General features: G+C 36.3%; 1 protein-coding gene across 1 annotated transcript in view; it reads left to right on the forward strand.

The window, feature by feature from the left end:
- The window catches only part of LOC121417961 (NXPE family member 3-like), a 41,185-nt gene that overhangs the window by 12,772 nt on the left and 3,488 nt on the right, over positions 1-24,925 (forward strand). Inside the window, exons 2-3 of the mRNA XM_041611673.1 lie at positions 14,374-14,521; positions 21,176-21,748. Of these exons, the coding sequence (XP_041467607.1) occupies positions 14,374-14,521; positions 21,176-21,748 (721 nt within the window). The remainder of the gene's footprint in view (positions 1-14,373; positions 14,522-21,175; positions 21,749-24,925) is intronic.

Here is a 24,925-nt window from a genome sequence, read left to right on the forward strand (position 1 = left end):
AGGTGATGTGAATCGAAGCAATGTCTTGGGAGTGCAAGCAGGGAATATTTTCCTCCGTGAAAAAAAAACAACAAACAAACATTAGTTTTCTTTTGTACGTAGAGGTAGCGTCCGATGTTTTCTGATCACTAAGTAATGCAATAACCTTCGATTTGTAGTCCCCGTGCCCAAATGTACAGTGGCTCTCCACTTTAGGCAGGTAGTATGCCCTTGTTGTTTGCAATTTAAGCCCTTCAAAGCTTGCCTCTCCTCCTTGATGGTGTTCGACTGAGGGGGCTTGGCATTCTTAAAGAATGCCTACAACATAATCCCATAAGAGGCTGGCTAGTTGATTATTCACTTCTTTAGTTGCCTGCTCTGTTGCAACAATACACTCCTCAACAGCGATCTTGTTAGGGGCAACCGCGAAATTTAAGCCCTTGGCAAGTAGAAATGTTTCTGCTGAAGAGAGTTTGTATTTAGACACATTGATGACCCATTTCTTGAGTTGCGATCCGGTCAGATCAATATCATCCTTCTTTTGACGATGATATCGATTAATCAAATGCTGAAGTTTAGACTCATGTTTCTCTTTGGAGCGAGTAAAAAGTCTTAACACAAACAAGAAGCAGAGCCTCTGAGCAAAACCCACTTCACAAGATCGAGGAAGAAGGAGGCCGCGGCCGAGTCAACGGTTTCGATGTCAGCTATCAGTGATCACGTAGCCCCAAAGGAACCACGCGATAAACTGAAATAAGAGCGAAATCCTAGCGAGAGATGACAATAAATACCCGAGATGGACCAGGGTTGCCATTTACATCCAGAACCAGGCACATTCCATGTTTCGGATTCCCAATTAAGTCGTGGGCTAGTGCCCTTTGGTAAGGCATTTATCCTCATTACCAGGTCCCTCGGAGAGGACCTTAAGCCGTCGGTCCCCTGGTTGCTTGCCCACAGGCATCCGTGCTTCCTTGGCAGTCAGGTAAAAACTCTCGGTACGTGTATCATGAACCGAGACGCTGGACAATACAAACTTTCTAGTACGAACATTCCCATTCTTACGGACTGCCGCGCTACAAAATTATTCTGGCGTTACCGATGCTACCCCATCTACGACTAGCACTAGTCTGAAGGAGCCTGCAAAATGAGTAGGCCAAAGCGAGCTAGCTCACAAGCTAAAATCAAAATTGATTGTGGAAAGATGAAAATGTGTTCCATTTGAGTTCTACCAATCAGATGAATCTCTTTACGTATAACAGTGATACTTGATATTACCCTGATTTATCCACACTGTGCTGCACTCGACCAAGGTATTGTTATTATTCTGTTTCTGTTGAGTGTTTTTTTTTTTATAGACATTAATTTTATTGTTCAGACATGTATTATAATTAAGTAAAAAGCTTTTCTTGTTGTTCTGCTCTGACGCATTGAGCATGAAATCAATATGGAAAGTGCGCTATACAAATCTCATGTATTATTATTATTATTTATATTATGGTTATCATTACTATTATTTTTATTATTATCATCATCATTATTATTATTATTGTTATTATTATCATTATTTTCTGTTTATTATAACTCCCGTAGGAACTCGGCAGGACAGCATTTTGCTGGAAATAAATGCCATGCTGGTATATAACCAATTAACAAGGAAAAATTTTACGTCTAGGTATAATATTCAGTCATGATGACTGACCTTATAGATGAATATTACTGTCTTAAACTGTAACCCGCTGCTATAGTATATAAAGTAACTCGCTCCCTAAAATTGATGTGTCCAGTGCGTGATGGGCGTTGCGAGTCAGTAACTTCTTGGTATAGTACTACAGTGCGTATAATAAAACGGGACAGTTTTGAAAAGTCTATGAAAAATTTGTTTCAAAATATTATATCTATATTTTGATGTAAATAGATGCTCTTAGATCTTATCTTTCAAATGCCATTTAAAAAAATAAATTTTGTTCATGCTTGAGCGAACACGGGACGTTTTCGTCGGGGGTTCAAAAAGAGGCTTGCGCCAAAATGGCAGAAATGAGAAATTTGATGATTAGACTTTTGGCTAATCAGCAGACTTTCTCTTAATATTTTTATTATCTTTGCCATAATTTACAAATTATGCTGTCAATGTTTCATTTACAAATTTATTTATTTACCTGAATTATTTTGTTATTCATTTAAACTTCTTTTACCTTTGAATTTTCCTTCATAAGTAAGATAAGAAGTCTTTTTGTCAACCCAAGTAAGAAGATTTGCATTATCAATTGGGAGAATTTTTAATTATTCAAATCCTTTTATTACGTGAAACAAATTATGTTATGTTACATTTAAAAGACATGAATACATACTTCAAGGGGTTATTGATTCCTGGACCAAGTTTGATTATGTTCTTGACAGGACAAACGGGAAAGGATTCATGTCTTTCAATGGCAATTGTGTATTGAGTCAATTTTGAAGGAGCAAGATATGGCAGATTGGGTAAAATGTATTAAAAAGTTGTGAAGCGAGCTAGCGAAAATTTCCACTTTTTTACCAAAATATCAAATTTAGTGACTTTGACATAATATTCAGAAAATGATATCATATTTCATTTTCTATGTTTTCTGTTATTTTTCTTTCCACTTATTTTTCTTGGTCATGACTTTTTTTTTTAATTTTTTTGGGGGAGCCCCCCCGAGCCCCCACCCATCAGTACGCCACTGTTCAAAGGCACCATTACCTTTGTAGCACACATTGAACGGATTTGAAAAAAAATGGATTTAAAAAAAAAGTTCTCGCCTAAAGAAGGAATATTCAAAGCTAAAAGAGAAAATATTAAAAAGGAACAACAACAAAAATATTCAAATTAGTAGATTTGGAAATGAATTTTGACCGGATAATTCGAAAATTATGGCAAAGATAATTAAAAGGTTAAGAGGAAGTCTGCTGATTAGCAAGAAGTCCGACCATTATACTTATAATTTTATGCCATTTTGGCGCAAGTCTCCTTTTTGACCCCAGACAAAAACATTCCGTGTTCGCTCAAGCATGAACGAAACTAAATTATTTTAATGGCATTTGAAGGATAAGACATCAGAGCACCTATTGACACCAAAATATAGAGATCGTAATTTGAAACACAAATTTTATAGACTTCAAATCTGTCCCTATTTTGATACGCACTGTAGTAATATACACGGCCTGCCGGATGCACGTTTAAAGAGAGAGAGATCTCCATACAGATCTATGGGCGACAATTGCTCCGAGTTTTATTTCGTCTAAGATATAGGCCAAGGCTTAGGGACAGGATTACAACGGGGTTTAGTGTTAGGTTTATACGAAATCCAGTGTTGAAGTTTTTGTGTGAATGTGTTTTGTTGTTGTTTTTGTTTTTTCCCCTGCTTTGTTTTCCCTTGTTTTGTATTGCAACTTTAGAAAGTTTTATTTCATGTGTTATGGAGTGTTAGTGAACAGACTCACTTCATCGAAGGAAACTAACAGTTTATCCTTATCCAAAGTCAGATTGGTGATTTCCTCTGCAAACTCTTAAGATTTTTGGACATGATGGTCTGACTTACCACCAACGGGCTACAATGTCTGCGAGAGATCTGGAGGTGATGTGAATCGAAGCAATGTCTTGGGAGTGCAAGCAGGGAATATTTTCCTCCGTGAAAAAAAAACAACAAACAAACATTAGTTTTCTTTTGTACGTAGAGGTAGCGTCCGATGTTTTCTGATCACTAAGTAATGCAATAACCTTCGATTTGTAGTCCCCGTGCCCAAATGTACAGTGGCTCTCCACTTTAGGCAGGTAGTATGCCCTTGTTGTTTGCAATTTAAGCCCTTCAAAGCTTGCCTCTCCTCCTTGATGGTGTTCGACTGAGGGGGCTTGGCATTCTTAAAGAATGCCTACAACATAATCCCATAAGAGGCTGGCTAGTTGATTATTCACTTCTTTAGTTGCCTGCTCTGTTGCAACAATACACTCCTCAACAGCGATCTTGTTAGGGGCAACCGCGAAATTTAAGCCCTTGGCAAGTAGAAATGTTTCTGCTGAAGAGAGTTTGTATTTAGACACATTGATGACCCATTTCTTGAGTTGCGATCCGGTCAGATCAATATCATCCTTCTTTTGACGATGATATCGATTAATCAAATGCTGAAGTTTAGACTCATGTTTCTCTTTGGAGCGAGTAAAAAGTCTTAACACAAACAAGAAGCAGAGCCTCTGAGCAAAACCCACTTCACAAGATCGAGGAAGAAGGAGGCCGCGGCCGAGTCAACGGTTTCGATGTCAGCTATCAGTGATCACGTAGCCCCAAAGGAACCACGCGATAAACTGAAATAAGAGCGAAATCCTAGCGAGAGATGACAATAAATACCCGAGATGGACCAGGGTTGCCATTTACATCCAGAACCAGGCACATTCCATGTTTCGGATTCCCAATTATGTCGTGGGCTAGTGCCTTTGGTAAGGCATTTATCCTCATTACCAGGTCCCTCGGAGAGGACCTTAAGCCGTCGGTCCCCTGGTTGCTTGCCCACAGGCATCCGTGCTTCCTTGGCAGTCAGGTAAAAACTCTCGGTACGTGTATCATGAACCGAGACGCTGGACAATACAAACTTTCTAGTACGAACATTCCCATTCTTACGGACTGCCGCGCTACAAAATTATTCTGGCGTTACCGATGCTACCCCATCTACGACTAGCACTAGTCTGAAGGAGCCTGCAAAATGAGTAGGCCAAAGCGAGCTAGCTCACAAGCTAAAATCAAAATTGATTGTGGAAAGATGAAAATGTGTTCCATTTGAGTTCTACCAATCAGATGAATCTCTTTACGTATAACAGTGATACTTGATATTACCCTGATTTATCCACACTGTGCTGCACTCGACCAAGGTATTGTTATTATTCTGTTTCTGTTGAGTGTTTTTTTTTTTATAGACATTAATTTTATTGTTCAGACATGTATTATAATTAAGTAAAAAGCTTTTCTTGTTGTTCTGCTCTGACGCATTGAGCATGAAATCAATATGGAAAGTGCGCTATACAAATCTCATGTATTATTATTATTATTTATATTATGGTTATCATTACTATTATTTTTATTATTATCATCATCATTATTATTATTATTGTTATTATTATCATTATTTTCTGTTTATTATAACTCCCGTAGGAACTCGGCAGGACAGCATTTTGCTGGAAATAAATGCCATGCTGGTATATAACCAATTAACAAGGAAAAATTTTACGTCTAGGTATAATATTCAGTCATGATGACTGACCTTATAGATGAATATTACTGTCTTAAACTGTAACCCGCTGCTATAGTATATAAAGTAACTCGCTCCCTAAAATTGATGTGTCCAGTGCGTGATGGGCGTTGCGAGTCAGTAACTTCTTGGTATAGTACTACAGTGCGTATAATAAAACGGGACAGTTTTGAAAAGTCTATGAAAAATTTGTTTCAAAATATTATATCTATATTTTGATGTAAATAGATGCTCTTAGATCTTATCTTTCAAATGCCATTTAAAAAAATAAATTTTGTTCATGCTTGAGCGAACACGGGACGTTTTCGTCGGGGGTTCAAAAAGAGGCTTGCGCCAAAATGGCAGAAATGAGAAATTTGATGATTAGACTTTTGGCTAATCAGCAGACTTTCTCTTAATATTTTTATTATCTTTGCCATAATTTACAAATTATGCTGTCAATGTTTCATTTACAAATTTATTTATTTACCTGAATTATTTTGTTATTCATTTAAACTTCTTTTACCTTTGAATTTTCCTTCATAAGTAAGATAAGAAGTCTTTTTGTCAACCCAAGTAAGAAGATTTGCATTATCAATTGGGAGAATTTTTAATTATTCAAATCCTTTTATTACGTGAAACAAATTATGTTATGTTACATTTAAAAGACATGAATACATACTTCAAGGGGTTATTGATTCCTGGACCAAGTTTGATTATGTTCTTGACAGGACAAACGGGAAAGGATTCATGTCTTTCAATGGCAATTGTGTATTGAGTCAATTTTGAAGGAGCAAGATATGGCAGATTGGGTAAAATGTATTAAAAAGTTGTGAAGCGAGCTAGCGAAAATTTCCACTTTTTTACCAAAATATCAAATTTAGTGACTTTGACATAATATTCAGAAAATGATATCATATTTCATTTTCTATGTTTTCTGTTATTTTTCTTTCCACTTATTTTTCTTGGTCATGACTTTTTTTTTTAAATTTTTTTGGGGGGAGCCCCCCCGAGCCCCCACCCATCAGTACGCCACTGTTCAAAGGCACCATTACCTTTGTAGCACACATTGAACGGATTTGAAAAAAAATGGATTTAAAAAAAAAGTTCTCGCCTAAAGAAGGAATATTCAAAGCTAAAAGAGAAAATATTAAAAAGGAACAACAACAAAAATATTCAAATTAGTAGATTTGGAAATGAATTTTGACCGGATAATTCGAAAATTATGGCAAAGATAATTAAAAGGTTAAGAGGAAGTCTGCTGATTAGCAAGAAGTCCGACCATTATACTTATAATTTTATGCCATTTTGGCGCAAGTCTCCTTTTTGACCCCAGACAAAAACATTCCGTGTTCGCTCAAGCATGAACGAAACTAAATTATTTTAATGGCATTTGAAGGATAAGACATCAGAGCACCTATTGACACCAAAATATAGAGATCGTAATTTGAAACACAAATTTTATAGACTTCAAATCTGTCCCTTTTTTGATACGCACTGTAGTAATATACACGGCCTGCCGGATGCACGTTTAAAGAGAGAGAGATCTCCATACAGATCTATGGGGCGACAATTGCTCCGAGTTTTATTTCGTCTAAGATATAGGCCAAGGCTTAGGGACAGGATTACAACGGGGTTTAGTGTTAGGTTTATACGAAATCCAGTGTTGAAGTTTTTGTGTGAATGTGTTTTGTTGTTGTTTTTGTTTTTTCCCCTGCTTTGTTTTCCACTTGTTTTGTATTGCAACTTTAGAAAGTTTTATTTCATGTGTTATGTAGTGTTAGTGAACAGACTCACTTCATCGAAGGAAACTAACAGTTTATCCTTATCCAAAGTCAGATTGGTGATTTCCTCTGCAAACTCTTAAGATTTTTGGACATGATGGTCTGACTTACCACCAACGGGCTACAATGTCTGCGAGAGATCTGGAGGTGATGTGAATCGAAGCAATGTCTTGGGAGTGCAAGCAGGGAATATTTTCCTCCGTGAAAAAAAAACAACAAACAAACATTAGTTTTCTTTTGTACGTAGAGGTAGCGTCCGATGTTTTCTGATCACTAAGTAATGCAATAACCTTCGATTTGTAGTCCCCGTGCCCAAATGTACAGTGGCTCTCCACTTTAGGCAGGTAGTATGCCCTTGTTGTTTGCAATTTAAGCCCTTCAAAGCTTGCCTCTCCTCCTTGATGGTGTTCGACTGAGGGGGCTTGGCATTCTTAAAGAATGCCTACAACATAATCCCATAAGAGGCTGGCTAGTTGATTATTCACTTCTTTAGTTGCCTGCTCTGTTGCAACAATACACTCCTCAACAGCGATCTTGTTAGGGGCAACCGCGAAATTTAAGCCCTTGGCAAGTAGAAATGTTTCTGCTGAAGAGAGTTTGTATTTAGACACATTGATGACCCATTTCTTGAGTTGCGATCCGGTCAGATCAATATCATCCTTCTTTTGACGATGATATCGATTAATCAAATGCTGAAGTTTAGACTCATGTTTCTCTTTGGAGCGAGTAAAAAGTCTTAACACAAACAAGAAGCAGAGCCTCTGAGCAAAACCCACTTCACAAGATCGAGGAAGAAGGAGGCCGCGGCCGAGTCAACGGTTTCGATGTCAGCTATCAGTGATCACGTAGCCCCAAAGGAACCACGCGATAAACTGAAATAAGAGCGAAATCCTAGCGAGAGATGACAATAAATACCCGAGATGGACCAGGGTTGCCATTTACATCCAGAACCAGGCACATTCCATGTTTCGGATTCCCAATTATGTCGTGGGCTAGTGCCCTTTGGTAAGGCATTTATCCTCATTACCAGGTCCCTCGGAGAGGACCTTAAGCCGTCGGTCCCCTGGTTGCTTGCCCACAGGCATCCGTGCTTCCTTGGCAGTCAGGTAAAAACTCTCGGTACGTGTATCATGAACCGAGACGCTGGACAATACAAACTTTCTAGTACGAACATTCCCATTCTTACGGACTGCCGCGCTACAAAATTATTCTGGCGTTACCGATGCTACCCCATCTACGACTAGCACTAGTCTGAAGGAGCCTGCAAAATGAGTAGGCCAAAGCGAGCTAGCTCACAAGCTAAAATCAAAATTGATTGTGGAAAGATGAAAATGTGTTCCATTTGAGTTCTACCAATCAGATGAATCTCTTTACGTATAACAGTGATACTTGATATTACCCTGATTTATCCACACTGTGCTGCACTCGACCAAGGTATTGTTATTATTCTGTTTCTGTTGAGTGCTTTTTTTTGATAGACATTAATTTTATTGTTCAGACATGTATTATAATTAAGTAAAAAGCTTTTCTTGTTGTTCTGCTCTGACGCATTGAGCATGAAATCAATATGGAAAGTGCGCTATACAAATCTCATGTATTATTATTATTATTTATATTATGGTTATCATTACTATTATTTTTATTATTATCATCATCATTATTATTATTATTGTTATTATTATCATTATTTTCTGTTTATTATAACTCCCGTAGGAACTCGGCAGGACAGCATTTTGCTGGAAATAAATGCCATGCTGGTATATAACCAATTAACAAGGAAAAATTTTACGTCTAGGTATAATATTCAGTCATGATGACTGACCTTATAGATGAATATTACTGTCTTAAACTGTAACCCGCTGCTATAGTATATAAAGTAACTCGCTCCCTAAAATTGATGTGTCCAGTGCGTGATGGGCGTTGCGAGTCAGTAACTTCTTGGTATAGTACTACAGTGCGTATAATAAAACGGGACAGTTTTGAAAAGTCTATGAAAAATTTGTTTCAAAATATTATATCTATATTTTGATGTAAATAGATGCTCTTAGATCTTATCTTTCAAATGCCATTTAAAAAAATAAATTTTGTTCATGCTTGAGCGAACACGGGACGTTTTCGTCGGGGGTTCAAAAAGAGGCTTGCGCCAAAATGGCAGAAATGAGAAATTTGATGATTAGACTTTTGGCTAATCAGCAGACTTTCTCTTAATATTTTTATTATCTTTGCCATAATTTACAAATTATGCTGTCAATGTTTCATTTACAAATTTATTTATTTACCTGAATTATTTTGTTATTCATTTAAACTTCTTTTACCTTTGAATTTTCCTTCATAAGTAAGATAAGAAGTCTGTTTGTCAACCCAAGTAAGAAGATTTGCATTATCAATTGGGAGAATTTTTAATTATTCAAATCCTTTTATTACGTGAAACAAATTATGTTATGTTACATTTAAAAGACATGAATACATACTTCAAGGGGTTATTGATTCCTGGACCAAGTTTGATTATGTTCTTGACAGGACAAACGGGAAAGGATTCATGTCTTTCAATGGCAATTGTGTATTGAGTCAATTTTGAAGGAGCAAGATATGGCAGATTGGGTAAAATGTATTAAAAAGTTGTGAAGCGAGCTAGCGAAAATTTCCACTTTTTTACCAAAATATCAAATTTAGTGACTTTGACATAATATTCAGAAAATGATATCATATTTCATTTTCTATGTTTTCTGTTATTTTTCTTTCCACTTATTTTTCTTGGTCATGACTTTTTTTTTTAATTTTTTTGGGGGAGCCCCCCCCCCCCCCCGAGCCCCCACCCATCAGTACGCCACTGTTCAAAGGCACCATTACCTTTGTAGCACACATTGAACGGATTTGAAAAAAAATGGATTTAAAAAAAAAGTTCTCGCCTAAAGAAGGAATATTCAAAGCTAAAAGAGAAAATATTAAAAAGGAACAACAACAAAAATATTCAAATTAGTAGATTTGGAAATGAATTTTGACCGGATAATTCGAAAATTATGGCAAAGATAATTAAAAGGTTAAGAGGAAGTCTGCTGATTAGCAAGAAGTCCGACCATTATACTTATAATTTTATGCCATTTTGGCGCAAGTCTCCTTTTTGACCCCAGACAAAAACATTCCGTGTTCGCTCAAGCATGAACGAAACTAAATTATTTTAATGGCATTTGAAGGATAAGACATCAGAGCACCTATTGACACCAAAATATAGAGATCGTAATTTGAAACACAAATTTTATAGACTTCAAATCTGTCCCTTTTTTGATACGCACTGTAGTAATATACACGGCCTGCCGGATGCACGTTTAAAGAGAGAGAGATCTCCATACAGATCTATGGGGCGACAATTGCTCCGAGTTTTATTTCGTCTAAGATATAGGCCTAGGCTTAGGGACAGGATTACAACGGGGTTCTGTGTTAGGTTTACGAAATCCAAGGTTGAAGTTTTTGTGTGAATGTGTTTTGTTGTTGTTTTTGTTTTTTCCCCTGCTTTGTTTTCCACTTGTTTTGTATTGCAACTTTAGAAAGTTTTATTTCATGTGTTATGTATTTATTGTCTATATCACGGTGCACTCATCACAAACTGCTTTCCGAGTTGCTGCCTCCGTCGTTTGTTTTCAAGTTCTTGAAAATGTATTAATGTTTTCCAATTATCGTTGGAAATAAATGTACTTTCATTCATTCATTCAAGTTGGTCATTCCATCAATGTGTGGACTTTGCACCCGAGCAATTGTCGCCGGAAGAAATGTTATGGAACCCCCGTGGGCCACTTACCTTGACATGTGGATACCATGCGCGACCAAAAAAAAACATAAAAAGGATGTCTTTTTCAAGATAGGGAACGTTACGTACGTAACGTAATAAGGGTGTCAAAAACACTAAAATAATGAAAAAGGGGTATATATTTCGCTAGGAAATTTACGTATTTACGGTCAAATTTGCGAGGGTATAAACAATCAAGACTAAAATGTTTTGTAAAGGATGTACTTTTTGCCCCAGGAGTCAACACTGTGTTTTTAGAGTATACGATTAGCGCGAGTTGGGCTGTACCGAAGACGTAGGTAAAGGTAAGACCGACGTCCGTGTTTGAAATATCGCTGTATAGTACTTGTTTTTGTTTGGGTACAAATCAGGGAAAAAATTTCCAATATCGTTTTGTTTCCAATATTTGTTAAGGGTAGGGTTTTGCACGGCAATACTTGTTAAGGGGTTCATTTTCAGAATATGGAAAATACGTGTTTAGGGTGCTTTTTGGAATCTCATGGTCGCGCATAGTAATCCACTCGTGAATGGAAGTGCCCCCCCCCCCCGGGTATGGAACCCTCTATGGATCCCGCCACGACACTCGCGACATTGATTTGCTCTAATACTGATATGCTATAATTATTCGTACTACGTTATTATTTCTCTTGGTTCCTTTATGTTTTATGAGAAAGACAATGAGGGGATTTCAGAATAGACTACAGTAATTGAGACAGATATTGAACATACCAGAAAATAGAAGAAAAACTTAACCGGTTGAAAATGTATCTAGAGCGTTCTCTTTCTGTATATTTAAAAGTCAAGTCCACCCCCAAAAATGGTTGATCTGGATCAACACAGAATACTCAATCAAGCATTATGCTGAAGATTTCATCAGAATTGGTTGTCATAATGACAATGACAAGTTTCGCTTATTTCATGCTGTATGCACAAGTCGATATAACATGCAAATGAGAAAGATGATGATGTACTTCGCTCATTATTTATCTTGTTTCTATTTGACTTTAAATTACACAATATATCAAGTTTTTTTCGGATTTTACATTGGGGGCCAACTTTACTGAACCATAAAAATATTAAAACAATGACAATACCTCATGTTCAGGGAGGATTCAGAACTTTGTTTCACATGACAATTCAGAGAAAATCAAAATATTTTATATGTCATATAATGCCTTACCTTCTTACCGCTGTTCCTTCTCTTTGAAGAGGTTGGATGTCATGGTTTTCCATCTGTCTCTATCCAGTGCTATCTTGCAGCATTCGTTTATCTTTCTGCCTGTCATATCTTCCATATTTCGAAGCCAGCTTTTTCTTTTACGTCCCCTTCCTCTTTTGTGTTCAAAATTTCCCTCCATGATTTTCTTCATAATTATCTTCTAGTATGGCCATATTATGAGAGTTTGTGTTCTTTTATTGATATTAATAGTTCTTTCCGTGTGAGATCCATTAGTTTCAGGACATCATCGTTTGATTTTCTCTCCTTGTCCATGTCTCACTGCCGTACTAAGATGGACCACACATAGCATATGATGAGGAGCAATCGTGTGTTACCATGGTTACTGCTAATCCCTGCTTATATTCCGGTTGGTGAGAAGTTTGCAAAGTTTTGAGAAAGTGATCTTTGCAAGGCAGATCTAATTTCTTTTCCACATTTTCCATCTCTGTTATTTGCTGACCCAGGTATTTAAAACTGTTGACATGTTCCACCATCTTTCCCTCTATCACAATATCTGCTTTCGGTATTTCCGTTTTTCTTGAGATAACCATCTTGTTTGTCTTCTTGATGTTTATTTTCAGGCCATTTTTTTCACTTTCATCTTTAAGGACTGTAGATCTTCTTTGCTTTCAACCAAAATGACTGTGTCATCTGATAATTAGCGAAGGTTATTTACTCCAATCCCGCCTACCTCTAAACCTGTCATAAATTATCTAAATCTTTGAAGATGAAGTATGTGTAGGCGTTGAAAATGGATGGAGATAATACACAGCCCTGTCTAACACCTCTCTGTATATTTACTGGTTCTGATAGTTCTGATATTTTTTTCATTGTTCTTATGATCGCTACTTCTACCCAGGTTGACACTTCTTCTTGATTCTTTATTTGATTGTAATTCTAATTTCATTTTGTTGTCATCTTCAACATTATTTGTATAGTTGAAAACACTAAAATGATGAAAAAAGTCGTCTATTTTCGATAGGAAAGCTACATGTTTAGCGTCAAATTTGCGAAGGTATAAAAAATTAAGACTAAAATGTTTTATAAAGAATGTACTTTTTCCCCAAGAGTCATCACTACGTGTTTAGAGTCCGATTTGCGCGAGATGTGGGAGTTGGGGCTGTACTAAACCCATGATATAGGTAAAGGTAAAACCGACCGTGACGTCCGATCCATGGCTTAAAGGGGGATAAAACCTTTGGAACAAGTAGGCCTGTGTCGAAACAGAAAAATAAAAGAATAAGAGCAAAGACAGTTTGAGGAAAATCGGGCAAATAATGAGAAAGTTATGAGCATTTGATTATTGCAATCACTAATGCTATGGAGATCCTCCCATTGGCAATGCGACAAGGACGTGTGATGTCAGATGTGAACAACTTTCCCTTTGATGGACTACTAAATACTACTAAATAGTCTCTTTTTGTTTTCTTATTGTGATACAAGCTTTTTATCCATGGTGTATTCTTTAAAAATCTGTAGAAAGAATACACAATCTACTGATAGATGTGATAAAAGAGGCAGTTTAAGTGAAATATACACTCAAGTAAATGGGAGAGTTGTTCACAAGTGACATCACATCTTTGTCGCATTGCCAATATGAGGGTCTCCATAGCATTAGTGATTGCAATATTCAAATGCTCATAACTTTCTCATTATTTGTCTAATTTTTCTCAAATTTTTGTTGATCTGTTTCTTTGATTTTTTTCTATTTTCACCTACCTTAATACAAAGGTTTCATTGTCCTTTAACAATTGAAATATAGCTCTTTTTGTTTAGGGGTTCAATTCAGGGAATACTTGCCAATAGTATCATTTTGCTTCCAATACTTGTCAAGGGGTGCATTCTCAGAATATAGATAATACTATATAGGGTGCTTTTCGAGACCCCACGTTATAATCCATAAGTATATTTGACCATTTCCATTATATTTCAACTAACAGAAGGTTAAATGTGTGATTTTCTGAAATTATATCTGATATCAAATTACATGTTGCGAGAAACGGGATGGTATTTTTAGATTCGACTTGTTAAGTTGAAAACAAGTCATTATTGTCTGATGATCTACGTGTAATGCTATATACCTGAAAAATCTTCATAATAATAGAGGAAAGCATATAATTGCTGGAAAAATTGAACTTTTTTTTATATAAGTAGACATGTGTTATTGACAGTGCCAATGGCAAAATGCTAGCTCACAAAATAATAATAAAACAGCCTTTCCAGATTTCTCGAATCTCTGCCATTTTTGTTTTTTCTTATGCTAACTCACTGTGCCGAAAACCACAGAGACGATTTCATGTAAATTCGTCTTACATGTCTTAGTTGATTCTTAAAGTAAACGCATTTTTCTGTTTATTCACAATCATGTTTAGGTATTCTGAGATGAAGCGATATACTCAATACTGCTTCTTATTTCTCTCTGCAATTATTGGAATCATTGGGTACGAGTGGTTCTGGGGAAACCAAGAATTTAGGATACTGGATCGTCTAAGAGAAATCAAACCTCGGCCTAATGGAACGGTAAGTCTGGTGAAAATTCTTTTATAAGAGGTTTGAGGATGGATTCATTTTTTTCAGTCCCAGAGTAATCCTCCAATTTTCAGTATGCTGAATGTACAAAGTGAGTATAAATGCTTCTTCAAAAAAAGGTTATTCGAATTTAGACAGCCAATATACAGTGCGTATCAAAAAAAAGTTTACACCTAGAAAAAATCATGTAAAATTTTACCTTTGTAATATCCTGATGATTTTTCCACATTTTAACATTGGTACAGATCCATATAAGCAAATGACGATAATTATAACTGTTGAAAAATATTTCCGCTTGAGTGAGCACCACTTGCTTTTGAAAATGTAGTGAAAAATGATTTGCGCAGAACTTTAAAATAGTTATGCAAATAAAAGTAGACCTTAATCATGAAGAAAACGTGGATTTTAGCAAGTAAAATTGATTTGAAGAAATGTTTTACCTTTCAAAACTTGTTTCCATGCCCAAAACACTTCGAAGTGGGCATTGCACCCCACCCCACTCCCCCACACACCGAGGCCATCGAGACGATATTTGATTAACACTGAGCTGTGATTTACATGAAATGGCTTGGGCTTGATTTTAATTATGTTAATCATTGTCAAGCTTGGGAATAGTGTGGAGAAACAAGTATTAAATGAAAAATGAAACGTAAACCCACTTTAAATGATAAAAGCTCAGTGAAAAATGCTGGAGATGTCTGATATAAGCATTTGTTCAGATTTAGTTATGTTCTCAGATCCAGCTTGCACAAAAAAAGGGTAAATGTTGTGTTTACTAAATGTTGAAATTTCAATTTGTGTGGCAAAATTGTTACAAAATGCTTGAATGTATCCGTTATATTTCAATGGACTAAAAGTGCAAGGGAAATGTATGAGAAATGTTTTGGAGGGTAAGTTTGATTTCGCCTTTTCCCCTTGACACAGCGTGAAAACGAGCATTTCTGCGCAAACATATTTCTGCGAGCTTTACAAAAATGGACAGTGCTCACTCAAGTGTAAAATTCTGTCAAAATTTTTACTTTCATTGGATAGATGAGACCCAAACCTAAGATTAGATGTGAAAAATTTAACCAAATGTATATTTTTGAATTCCCAGGGCTTTTTCAAAGTGTAAACTTTTTTTGATACGCACTGTAGTGCTGTTGTTGTTATTTACATAATTCAAAATGATTGCTTTCATAAATGTTATATTCTACGCGTTTAAATAGGCGTATTACATCTCTTTCCTCTCTAACTGATGATGGACATTCTTTATGCAGCATCCTGCTGTTGATATAAGCGGAGAAAGAAGAACTTTTTGTACACGTTGATTGACGTACAACATCTATTATTTCCAAACAAAAAATAATAATCATTAAATACAGCAACTTGAGAAAGCATAATATTATGAAAAGTCCACTCCTCGTCTAATTAGCTTATATCGCTTCCCTGTACCATTGACACCATGCATGACTCAATAAGTAAATTTGTTATTAGAACACTGTAGTAATGAGCATACTCTACACAAAGAACTTCCCGGGCTTCGAAACTAATTTACCCTCCCAGACCACTGTCTCGTTGGATGAAGGTTGCCGTTTCAGTGGCCTTGCCATAAAATGGTAAACTGCATGCATGGAATCCTTGATTTTGATTGGCTGATTACCATCGTCGCCATGGTAATTGCCATTGGTTGGCGAAGTAATAAATGGTGACTTTAATGCAACGGGGATCACAGTTTAATTTGATATGTCTTGACAATTTAGTTAATTCTCTTACGACAGCAACTGTCATGTTTCTATTTATGTTTATCTCCTTTTTGTCGTCCCGTTTTTGCCTCGCCTGCATAGCAGAGCGAGACTATAATAATTTATGCGCCGCTTTTCCGACGACGGCGGCGGCGTCAAATTATGGTTATCAAGTATTATTATAGAATGGATGAGAAAATCCCTGCAATCTGATTGGTTGAGAGCTATGCAATTAAAATTTTTACTGGGCTGCATGAACGATATCCCGATAATCAAAACGATATCCACTGTGAACAAGCTATCGCCCAAAAAGGTCATATCTATGTTGTCCAGGGTTATCAAAGAGTTTGCAATACATTTTGGAATTTTCATGGATCCGGTAAATAAATCATGCGGCCGGTAAAAAAAATCATGCGTCCGGTTTATTCAATATTTTTTCCATTCTAAACAGATGATGCATGGGTTTCTTTCGTGGGTCATTGGAACGGTGTGCACGCGGTAACTTTGGCATTATGGTCTAAACCATGCCAAAGTTACCTTGTGCACACAGATCCTACTGACCCACTCTAACCCGGGCCATGCATCATTTGTATACTAAACATCCTTTAGGAGTTTTAGGTAACACGACCAAGGTCAAATGTCATTGAAGGTCAAAGAACTTAGACCATATTGGAATCAAAATCTCAACCGATGATTAAGTTTTTGAAATGTCATCATAACTGATGAAAGTATATATAGAGCTAGTTCATAAAACTTGGATACACGGGCAATCAAGTATTACTTAAAATTCTACCTGAGTTTCAGGTCACACGAACAAGGTCAAAGGTAATTTAGGGTCAATGAACTTTGGCAATGTTGGGGGTATATATTGATTTCCATCATAACTTTGAAAAAGTATGGATCTGGTTCGCGAAACCTAATCAAGCCACACTGAACATCCTTTGTGAGTTTCGGGTCACACGACCAATGTCAAAAGTCATTTAAGGTCATTGAACTTAGATTATATTGGGAGAATCTTAACCAAGGTTAAGTTTTTTCTCTATATCATTATTCTGAAAGTTCATGAAGCTTGGACATAAGAGTAATTAAACATCACTGGGCATCCTGTGTGAGTTTCAGGTCACCATGACCAAGTTCAATGAATTTTGTTGAATTGCCATCATAACTGAAAGTTTATGGATCAAGTTCATGAAATGTTGACACAAGGGTAATCAAGTATGACTGATTTCGTTGGTCACGCGATCAGGGTCAAATGTCATTTAGGGTCTTTGAACATAGTATTTTATCATCATATGAATGGTGTTTTTTATGAATGATTATTCTACACTCGTTTTTAAAGCCAACACTGCTGCTGTATAGAATCGCCGCGAATGCAGGCGAGACTGCCAGGCGCTCCACTTGTTTGTTTTATATTTTGTTTTAATTCTTGTTTAATTTTGTCTTTATTCTATTTGTTATTTTGTTCATGTTATCTGTTACCAATAAGTTTTTGTAGGCAAATAGCAACTATTGTGTAAGTGAGGATGTGCATGTGTGAACAAAAAGAATAAAAAATAAAAATAGAAGTAATTATTTTTTAAATGTGTGTGTGTATTTCTCTCTCCTCTCTTTCATTAGGGAGGTTCACATTATACGAGCTATGCATTTATAAATGAATCCCCCATTTCCACTTGCAGATCCATTATTCTTTCATGGGGAGGGGGCATTTGTAAGGAAAAAAATTGACAACTTAAAAAAAATCATTTTCACTACAAAATCGCGGTCATTTCTTGAAGGAAAAATGTGATAGCCCCCCCCCCCCAAAAAAAAGTAAGAAGGTCGCATGCAGTCGCTTACGCATAACACATTCCAGTAAACACAAAAATATGCCTCTCGAAAGTCATGGATCCGCCCTTTCATACAGAATTTCAACTTTATTCAATTTCATGGGCGATCCCCTGTATGCCATGCATGGCGGATTTGGAAGGGTGGTTCCACAGCATCAACCGGTGCCTTTATTGTAGGTAAAAATTGCAACACATTACATAACATTCTTTCAAATATTATAAGGAAAAGTATGTGATTCACTTGAAGAATGTTTTGCAGATATAATGAACCTATATGCGGAAAAACGGTATGCTTGCGAATTAATAAATGTGCATGTTGTTTAGCTAAATTCTAGTGACTCTTTTAAATTATATTGAGCGGAAAATATATTCAAGTGACAAATTATGAAATACATTGACAAATGGCCTAAACGTTCATGGCTATATCGCGAAGATAAATGATCGTAACATTAAATGATTTGAATCGGTATTTGAATTCTCCAATTTAAATGCAGAGGTTCGAATACCAATATAGGCAAGCATTTGATATGATTATATTTCTCCCATTTTGATAAAAACAAAATTGAGGCTGGACTTTGGGCCAAATACAGGTAGCTTTAGTCACATTCGCAGTTACAAAAAAATTAATAGAATATCCTGTAAATCCGACGGCCTTGCCTGGCATATACCTTTCCCCTGGCAGACCGTCGCTCCGCTCCCCCCAGTGTACCGGTTTTTTCATTCATCAGCATTGCAAGTATATGAGATAAAACAATCAGACAATTAAAACATTGAAAATCTGATCAAAATCGAACAAGGAATAACAAAGTTATGGCGTTTTGAAGATTTCCACTCTTCCGGTGAAACAGTTTGAGGCATGTATTCATGGATATTCCATGAGCAAACTGATGATATCATATTCCCACTTGTTCTTTTGTATTTTGTTAAAAGAAATTAGGTTTATTCATCTTTTTTCCTCCAACAACTAAGAAATGGATTGACAACTGAACTAGTGCATTAGATATTCATAGCTGCAACTCATCTTATTATAAGGGAGACGTGTCATTCAAACAGGTATGAAATAATGAAACAAATATGATTTCATGTAATGATAGAAGAAAAGGGAAAGTGGGAATGTGACATCATCAGCCCACCTTATGAATATTCATGACGCCGGGTCATGACGACGTGCAGAGAACTGTTTTCACAATACATTGCTAAATTTAAACATTTTTATAACTTCACTATTTGTTATCAGATTTGGATTTTCAGCATTTTACTGTGCAAATTTTACTCTATTCATATATAAATATTTTCAGCCCGGTGTATCCCTTGAAATCCTATAGCGACCCATGTCAGGCAGAACACACAGTCGCCACACGATGAAACCATGGACCCTACCTAGGGTCCATGATGAAACATAACGAGGAATGTATTTTTATTCTGTGATGTATTCTGTATCAACACTGTAAAAACTAATACAGAATCAAAAACTGTTCACTGCTGTTTGTGGAATGACGGTGTGAAAACAATGTGATCAAAAACTCATCACCAGTCGACTAGATATTAGAGGGGAATGAAACCGTTGGAATAAGTAGGCCTGATGTGTTGAAACAAAAAAAATCAAAGAGTAAGCACAAAGAAAGTTTGAGAAAAATCGGACAAATAATGAGAAAGTTATGAGCATTTGAATATTGCGATCAATAATGATATATACGGAGATCCTCCAATTGGCAATGCGACAAGGATGTGTGATGTTACATGTGAATAACTTTTCCTTTGATGGACTATGAAATGCCCTTAAAATGTCTCTTTCTGCTTTTTCTTGTTGTAATACAAACTCTTTATCCATGATGTATTCTTTAAAAATCTGTATTACATGCCCTCCCTATAGAAAGAATACTGATGTGATAAAAGAGGCAATCATAGTGAAATATATACTAAAGTAATGGGAAGAGTTGTTCACAAGTGACATACCACATCACACATCTCTATCGCATTGCCAATTTGAGGATCTCCATAGCATTAGTCATCGCAATATAATATAACTTTCTCATTATTTGTCCTATTTTTCTCAAACTTTCGTTGATCTGTTTCTTTGATTTTTCTGTTTCAACACAAGCTATCTTGTTCCAAAGGTTTCATTCTCCTTTAAGGCGTTTTAATCGTGATAAAATCTAGATCAAATCAACGCCTAACGACCGAATAGAAAAGGTTTTATTTTCAATTGGTCTAATGCCAATTTGTACAATTACCAACTAGTCTACTATCATTTGGTCTACTTTCAGTTAGTCCACTATCCACATGGTCCAATTGCTATTTAGTCCATATACCATTTGGTCTAATTGATCTAAGTGTTAATTGGGAGGAATGAATGAAAATGTAATGGATATTTATAGACCAACTTGCTATAAGACGAAATGTTCATAACAAACTGATTGTTAGACGAAAATGTTGATGGACGAAATTGCATTAGACTAAATGAAGGTAGACCATGTGATGAGTGGACGGGTCGGCAATAGACGAATTGGTAATTTACCATTGGAAATGCTACCTTCTTCGGCTTCTACTTCTTTTTACTTAAAGAAATCCATTAACTTCATAATATTTGCATTATTAATAATGGACTAACATGAACTTCAATCAATTGATATCATGGAAATGATATCAAAGGCTGGAAGAAAAAAGAAAAATGATACTTTTTATCATGTTTATGAACCAGATGGACTTCCATGCGGATTAGAAAAGTAATCGAACATCTTTAGTCTTTTAAAAGTCAATTGAATGAAAACAAAATTTGTAAATCCGTGTAATGTCAAATTGTTACTTTTTGTAACATCACGTAATCTAGAGATTAATTACAAATATTCATGTAACGATTCTGATCATTATTAAGAATTCATTTCTATGTTTCTTGCTATTTTATTCTAATTATGATGGCACCAATCTGAATTCGTGTCAATTTGGACGTAATATTATCATCATCTTATGCCACCATAATATTTATGGCGGAAAAAACTGTCAAGAGTTATTTTTTTTTTACGTTCATGATGAACTTTTCTCATTGTTTCGGTAATATTATCTCTTATTGATTAACGTGGTTGTTTTATTTACAGATGGCAATCTCTAACCAGTTCAATACGTGGTCTGTAGGAAATGAAACCTTGCGACACCACCCTTTATGTCCCAATCAAAAAAGGAGACATTTTCCCCATTTCTCTTATCCCCCAGCTACGCCCAGGCAATGGGTTACATCAATGGATACGACCAATGCTTCCTTCTCCCGATTCACCATAGTCAATCCCAAGGAAATATACGCAGTATGCGACCAACTTGAACTGTTGATAGAGGCCCGGAACGGTTACAACGAGTCAAAGACTTACGGTGGAGATTTGTTCCGTGCCAAGATCTTCACCCAAAACAGTTCATTCACCGCAAGCTCTGGGTCAGATGGTGAGGTCATTGACCTTGGGAATGGAAAGTACAGTGCCTTCTTTACTCTTAAGTGGTCCGGGAATGTCCGCATCAATGTCACGTTGGCTTTACCCAGCGAAGCAGTGTTCGAACTACAAAACCTGAGGGACACACTTCAGCCTCGCGAGACCTACCTCGGTAAATTCAGCAAGGGGCTAGGCGGGAAGCATATTGAGGAGAACGTTGAATGCGGCCATGTTCCTGTTGACCATTCGGTAATTCACTCATATTTCAGGATTATAACAATCTGGACTAGTTAAAAGAATAGACAATGGTCAATTATGCCCAAAACTGCAAGATGGCTTCAAAAGGTTGGGTAGAAATGATTGGTTACTATTATTCAAAAATCGGCAGTTTGTTTAATACACACCTAAGAAAATGTGTTTTTGGTGTCTAGGCCATATGCCAGTGGTCCAGTATGTTTAGAAATCCAAGATAATTTCCCAAAATGGAGTATAAATCAGTTATATTATCTGGAGGAGAGACTTGTTAATCATAGTGATTCAGTTTGCCTTTTGCCTCCTAGGCACAGGTGACGCCAAAACAAATAATACAGTGTAATATAAAATGATTTCCGAGACCTACAAATTGACATAGTTAATTGAATGCTATGATATATATGATTTTGATATATATGATTTTGGTGTCTAGACCATGCCAAAACAAATAATAATAAAATGATTTCCATGATTCCCGAGACCTACAAATTGACATAGTTGATTGAATTTCTGCCTGATATATATGATTTTGGTGTCTAAACCATGGTTTGAAGGGTCAAATGATATTTTGGGATTGTTAACAATGATAATGCAGTTGTCCATTAATCATTTGAAAAAAAGATCATTATTCATACAATATCCTCATATGAGGAATAATTGTGGTGTCTACGCTTTAATACATTTGGGAAAAGTAAAAACTAAAGGATTTTGGATTTTAGAGCAGCATGCATTTTTGCTCAATTTGGGAACCAAATTGCACATTACAATTGAAAACTTAGCATTCTTGCGATCGACTTGTCCTAAACATATGTTTGACATTTCAAACTATAGTGCCGAAACAAAATTATTTCTCACAGGTGAATAGTAAGTATGACTATTTTCAAGCTATTTTCAAGCGATGAGAGTTAAACGCCATGGAAGCCATCTTGGATTATGAAGGAAAATGGATAATTGCATATCATCATAAGCTGTCCAAAATTATTATTTGACGCTTGAAACTATAGTATAGACACCCAAATATTATCTCTCAGGCGGATATGTTATTTTGTAAGAAACATCAGCCATTTTTAGACTCCCTTTTTGGAAGCCTTCTTGGATGTTTGGACATACTGGACCACTGACTGTCCTTGTAAGTTGTCCCAATGTTTCATTTGGCTCTTTACACCATGGGTTTAAAAACCAAATCATACCTTACAGGCAGATATCAAATACAGCGGTCAATGTAGACTCAAATTTTGGAAGCCATCTTGGATTTTTGGACATACTGGACTATTGACTTCCTTTACTTGTGCAAATGTTTTTATTTGACCCTTCAAATCATGGTTTAGACACCAAAACATTATCTCCCATGGAGATATTAAATGACCAATGTCAATTTGTATGTAACAGCGACCATTTTAGATTCCATTTTTAGAAGCCGTCTTCGATTTTTAGACATACTGAACCTCTGAAATTCAATGTCCTTTTTACTTGTGCTAATATATTATTCGACCCTTTAAAACATTGTTAAAACACCACAATATATCTCTCACATGTTTTTTTTAAATGAAGTATGTAAATTTTTCAGTAACAACGGTCAATTTAGACTCCATTTTCGTAATTCATCTTGGATTTTCAGACATACCTGACCACTGAATTTCATTTCAACTTGTCCATATGTATTATTTGACTTTTGAAACCATGGTTTAGACACCAAAATCATATATCTCAGGTAGATATTGAAAGAACTATGTCCATTCGTAAGTAAAAAAAAAAAGTCAATTTAGACTCCATTTTTGGAGGCCATCTTGGATTTTCGGACATACTTGACCACTACTGTCCTAGTTACTTTCCCCAATTTATTACTTGACCATGAAAACCATTGAATAGCAACAAAATTAAAGACATTAAATAAAGAAATAGATGAATAGTGGATTTTTAGGGTTTGGCAGCCATTTTGGACGCCATCTTGGAATTTTAGGTAGCCTGGTCTGCTTATTTCCTAACCTATGTCATTAAAATTGTTTTACCTCTTTAAACTATGAAATATGCACTCAAATTTGATGTCTAGTGTGAATAAATGAATGAGTTATGTCTATTTTCTGTAAATTGCGGCCATTCTGGACGCCATCTTGGATTAAAGAAAACCTCCACGGATGATATGAGTATGGAAGCTTAAAAGTGCCACCGAGATGTTGAGATAATTATCTCGGGAAGTCGACATCTTGATAGCAAAGGATAAGATGACGAGATCCCAGATCTCATCATGTCGACATCTTTAAGAAGAGATGGTGAGATGACAAGATCCTGGATCTCATCATGTCAACATCTTTAAGAAGAGATGATGAGATGACAAGATCCCGGATCTCATCATGTTGACATCTTGTAGAAGAGATGATGAGATGACAAGATCCCGGATCTCATCATGTCAACATCTTTTGGACGAGATGATGAGATGACAAGATCCCGGATCTCATCATGTTGATATCTTTTAGAAGAGATGTTGAGATGACAAGATCCCGGATCTCATCATGTCAACATCTGTTAGAAGAGATGATGAGATGACAAGATCTCGGATCTCATCATATTGACATCTTTTAGAAGAGATGTTGAGATGACAAGATCCCGGGATCTCGTCATGTCGTCATCTTTTAGTAGAGATGATGAGATGACAAGATCTCTTATCTCGTCATGTCGACATCTTTCAGAAGAAATGGTCAGATGACAAGATCTTCGATCCATGATCATGTCATCTAATCATCTCTTCTACAAGATGTCGACATGACGAGATCCGAGATCTTGTCATCTCATCATCTCTACTAAAAGATGACGACATGACGAGATCCCGGGATCTTGTCATCTCAACATCTCTTCTTAAAGATGTAGACATGACGAGATCCAAGATCTTGTCATCTCATCATCTCTTCTAAAAGATGTTGACATGATGAGTTCCGGGATCTTGTCATCTCATCATCTCTTCTAAAAGATGTTGACATGATGAGATCCAAGATCTTGTCATCTCATCATCTCTTCTAAAAGATGTTGACATGATGAGATCCGGGATCTTGTCATCTCATCATCTCTTCTAAAAGATGTTGACATGATGAGATCCGGGATCTTGTCATCTCATCATCTCTTCTAAAAGATGTTGACATGATGAGATCCGGGATCTTGTCATCTCATCATCTCTTCTAC

Source organism: Lytechinus variegatus, chromosome 1 (assembly GCF_018143015.1).
Source record: "Lytechinus variegatus isolate NC3 chromosome 1, Lvar_3.0, whole genome shotgun sequence".
In the NCBI taxonomy this organism is placed as follows: Eukaryota; Metazoa; Echinodermata; class Echinoidea; order Temnopleuroida; family Toxopneustidae; genus Lytechinus; species Lytechinus variegatus.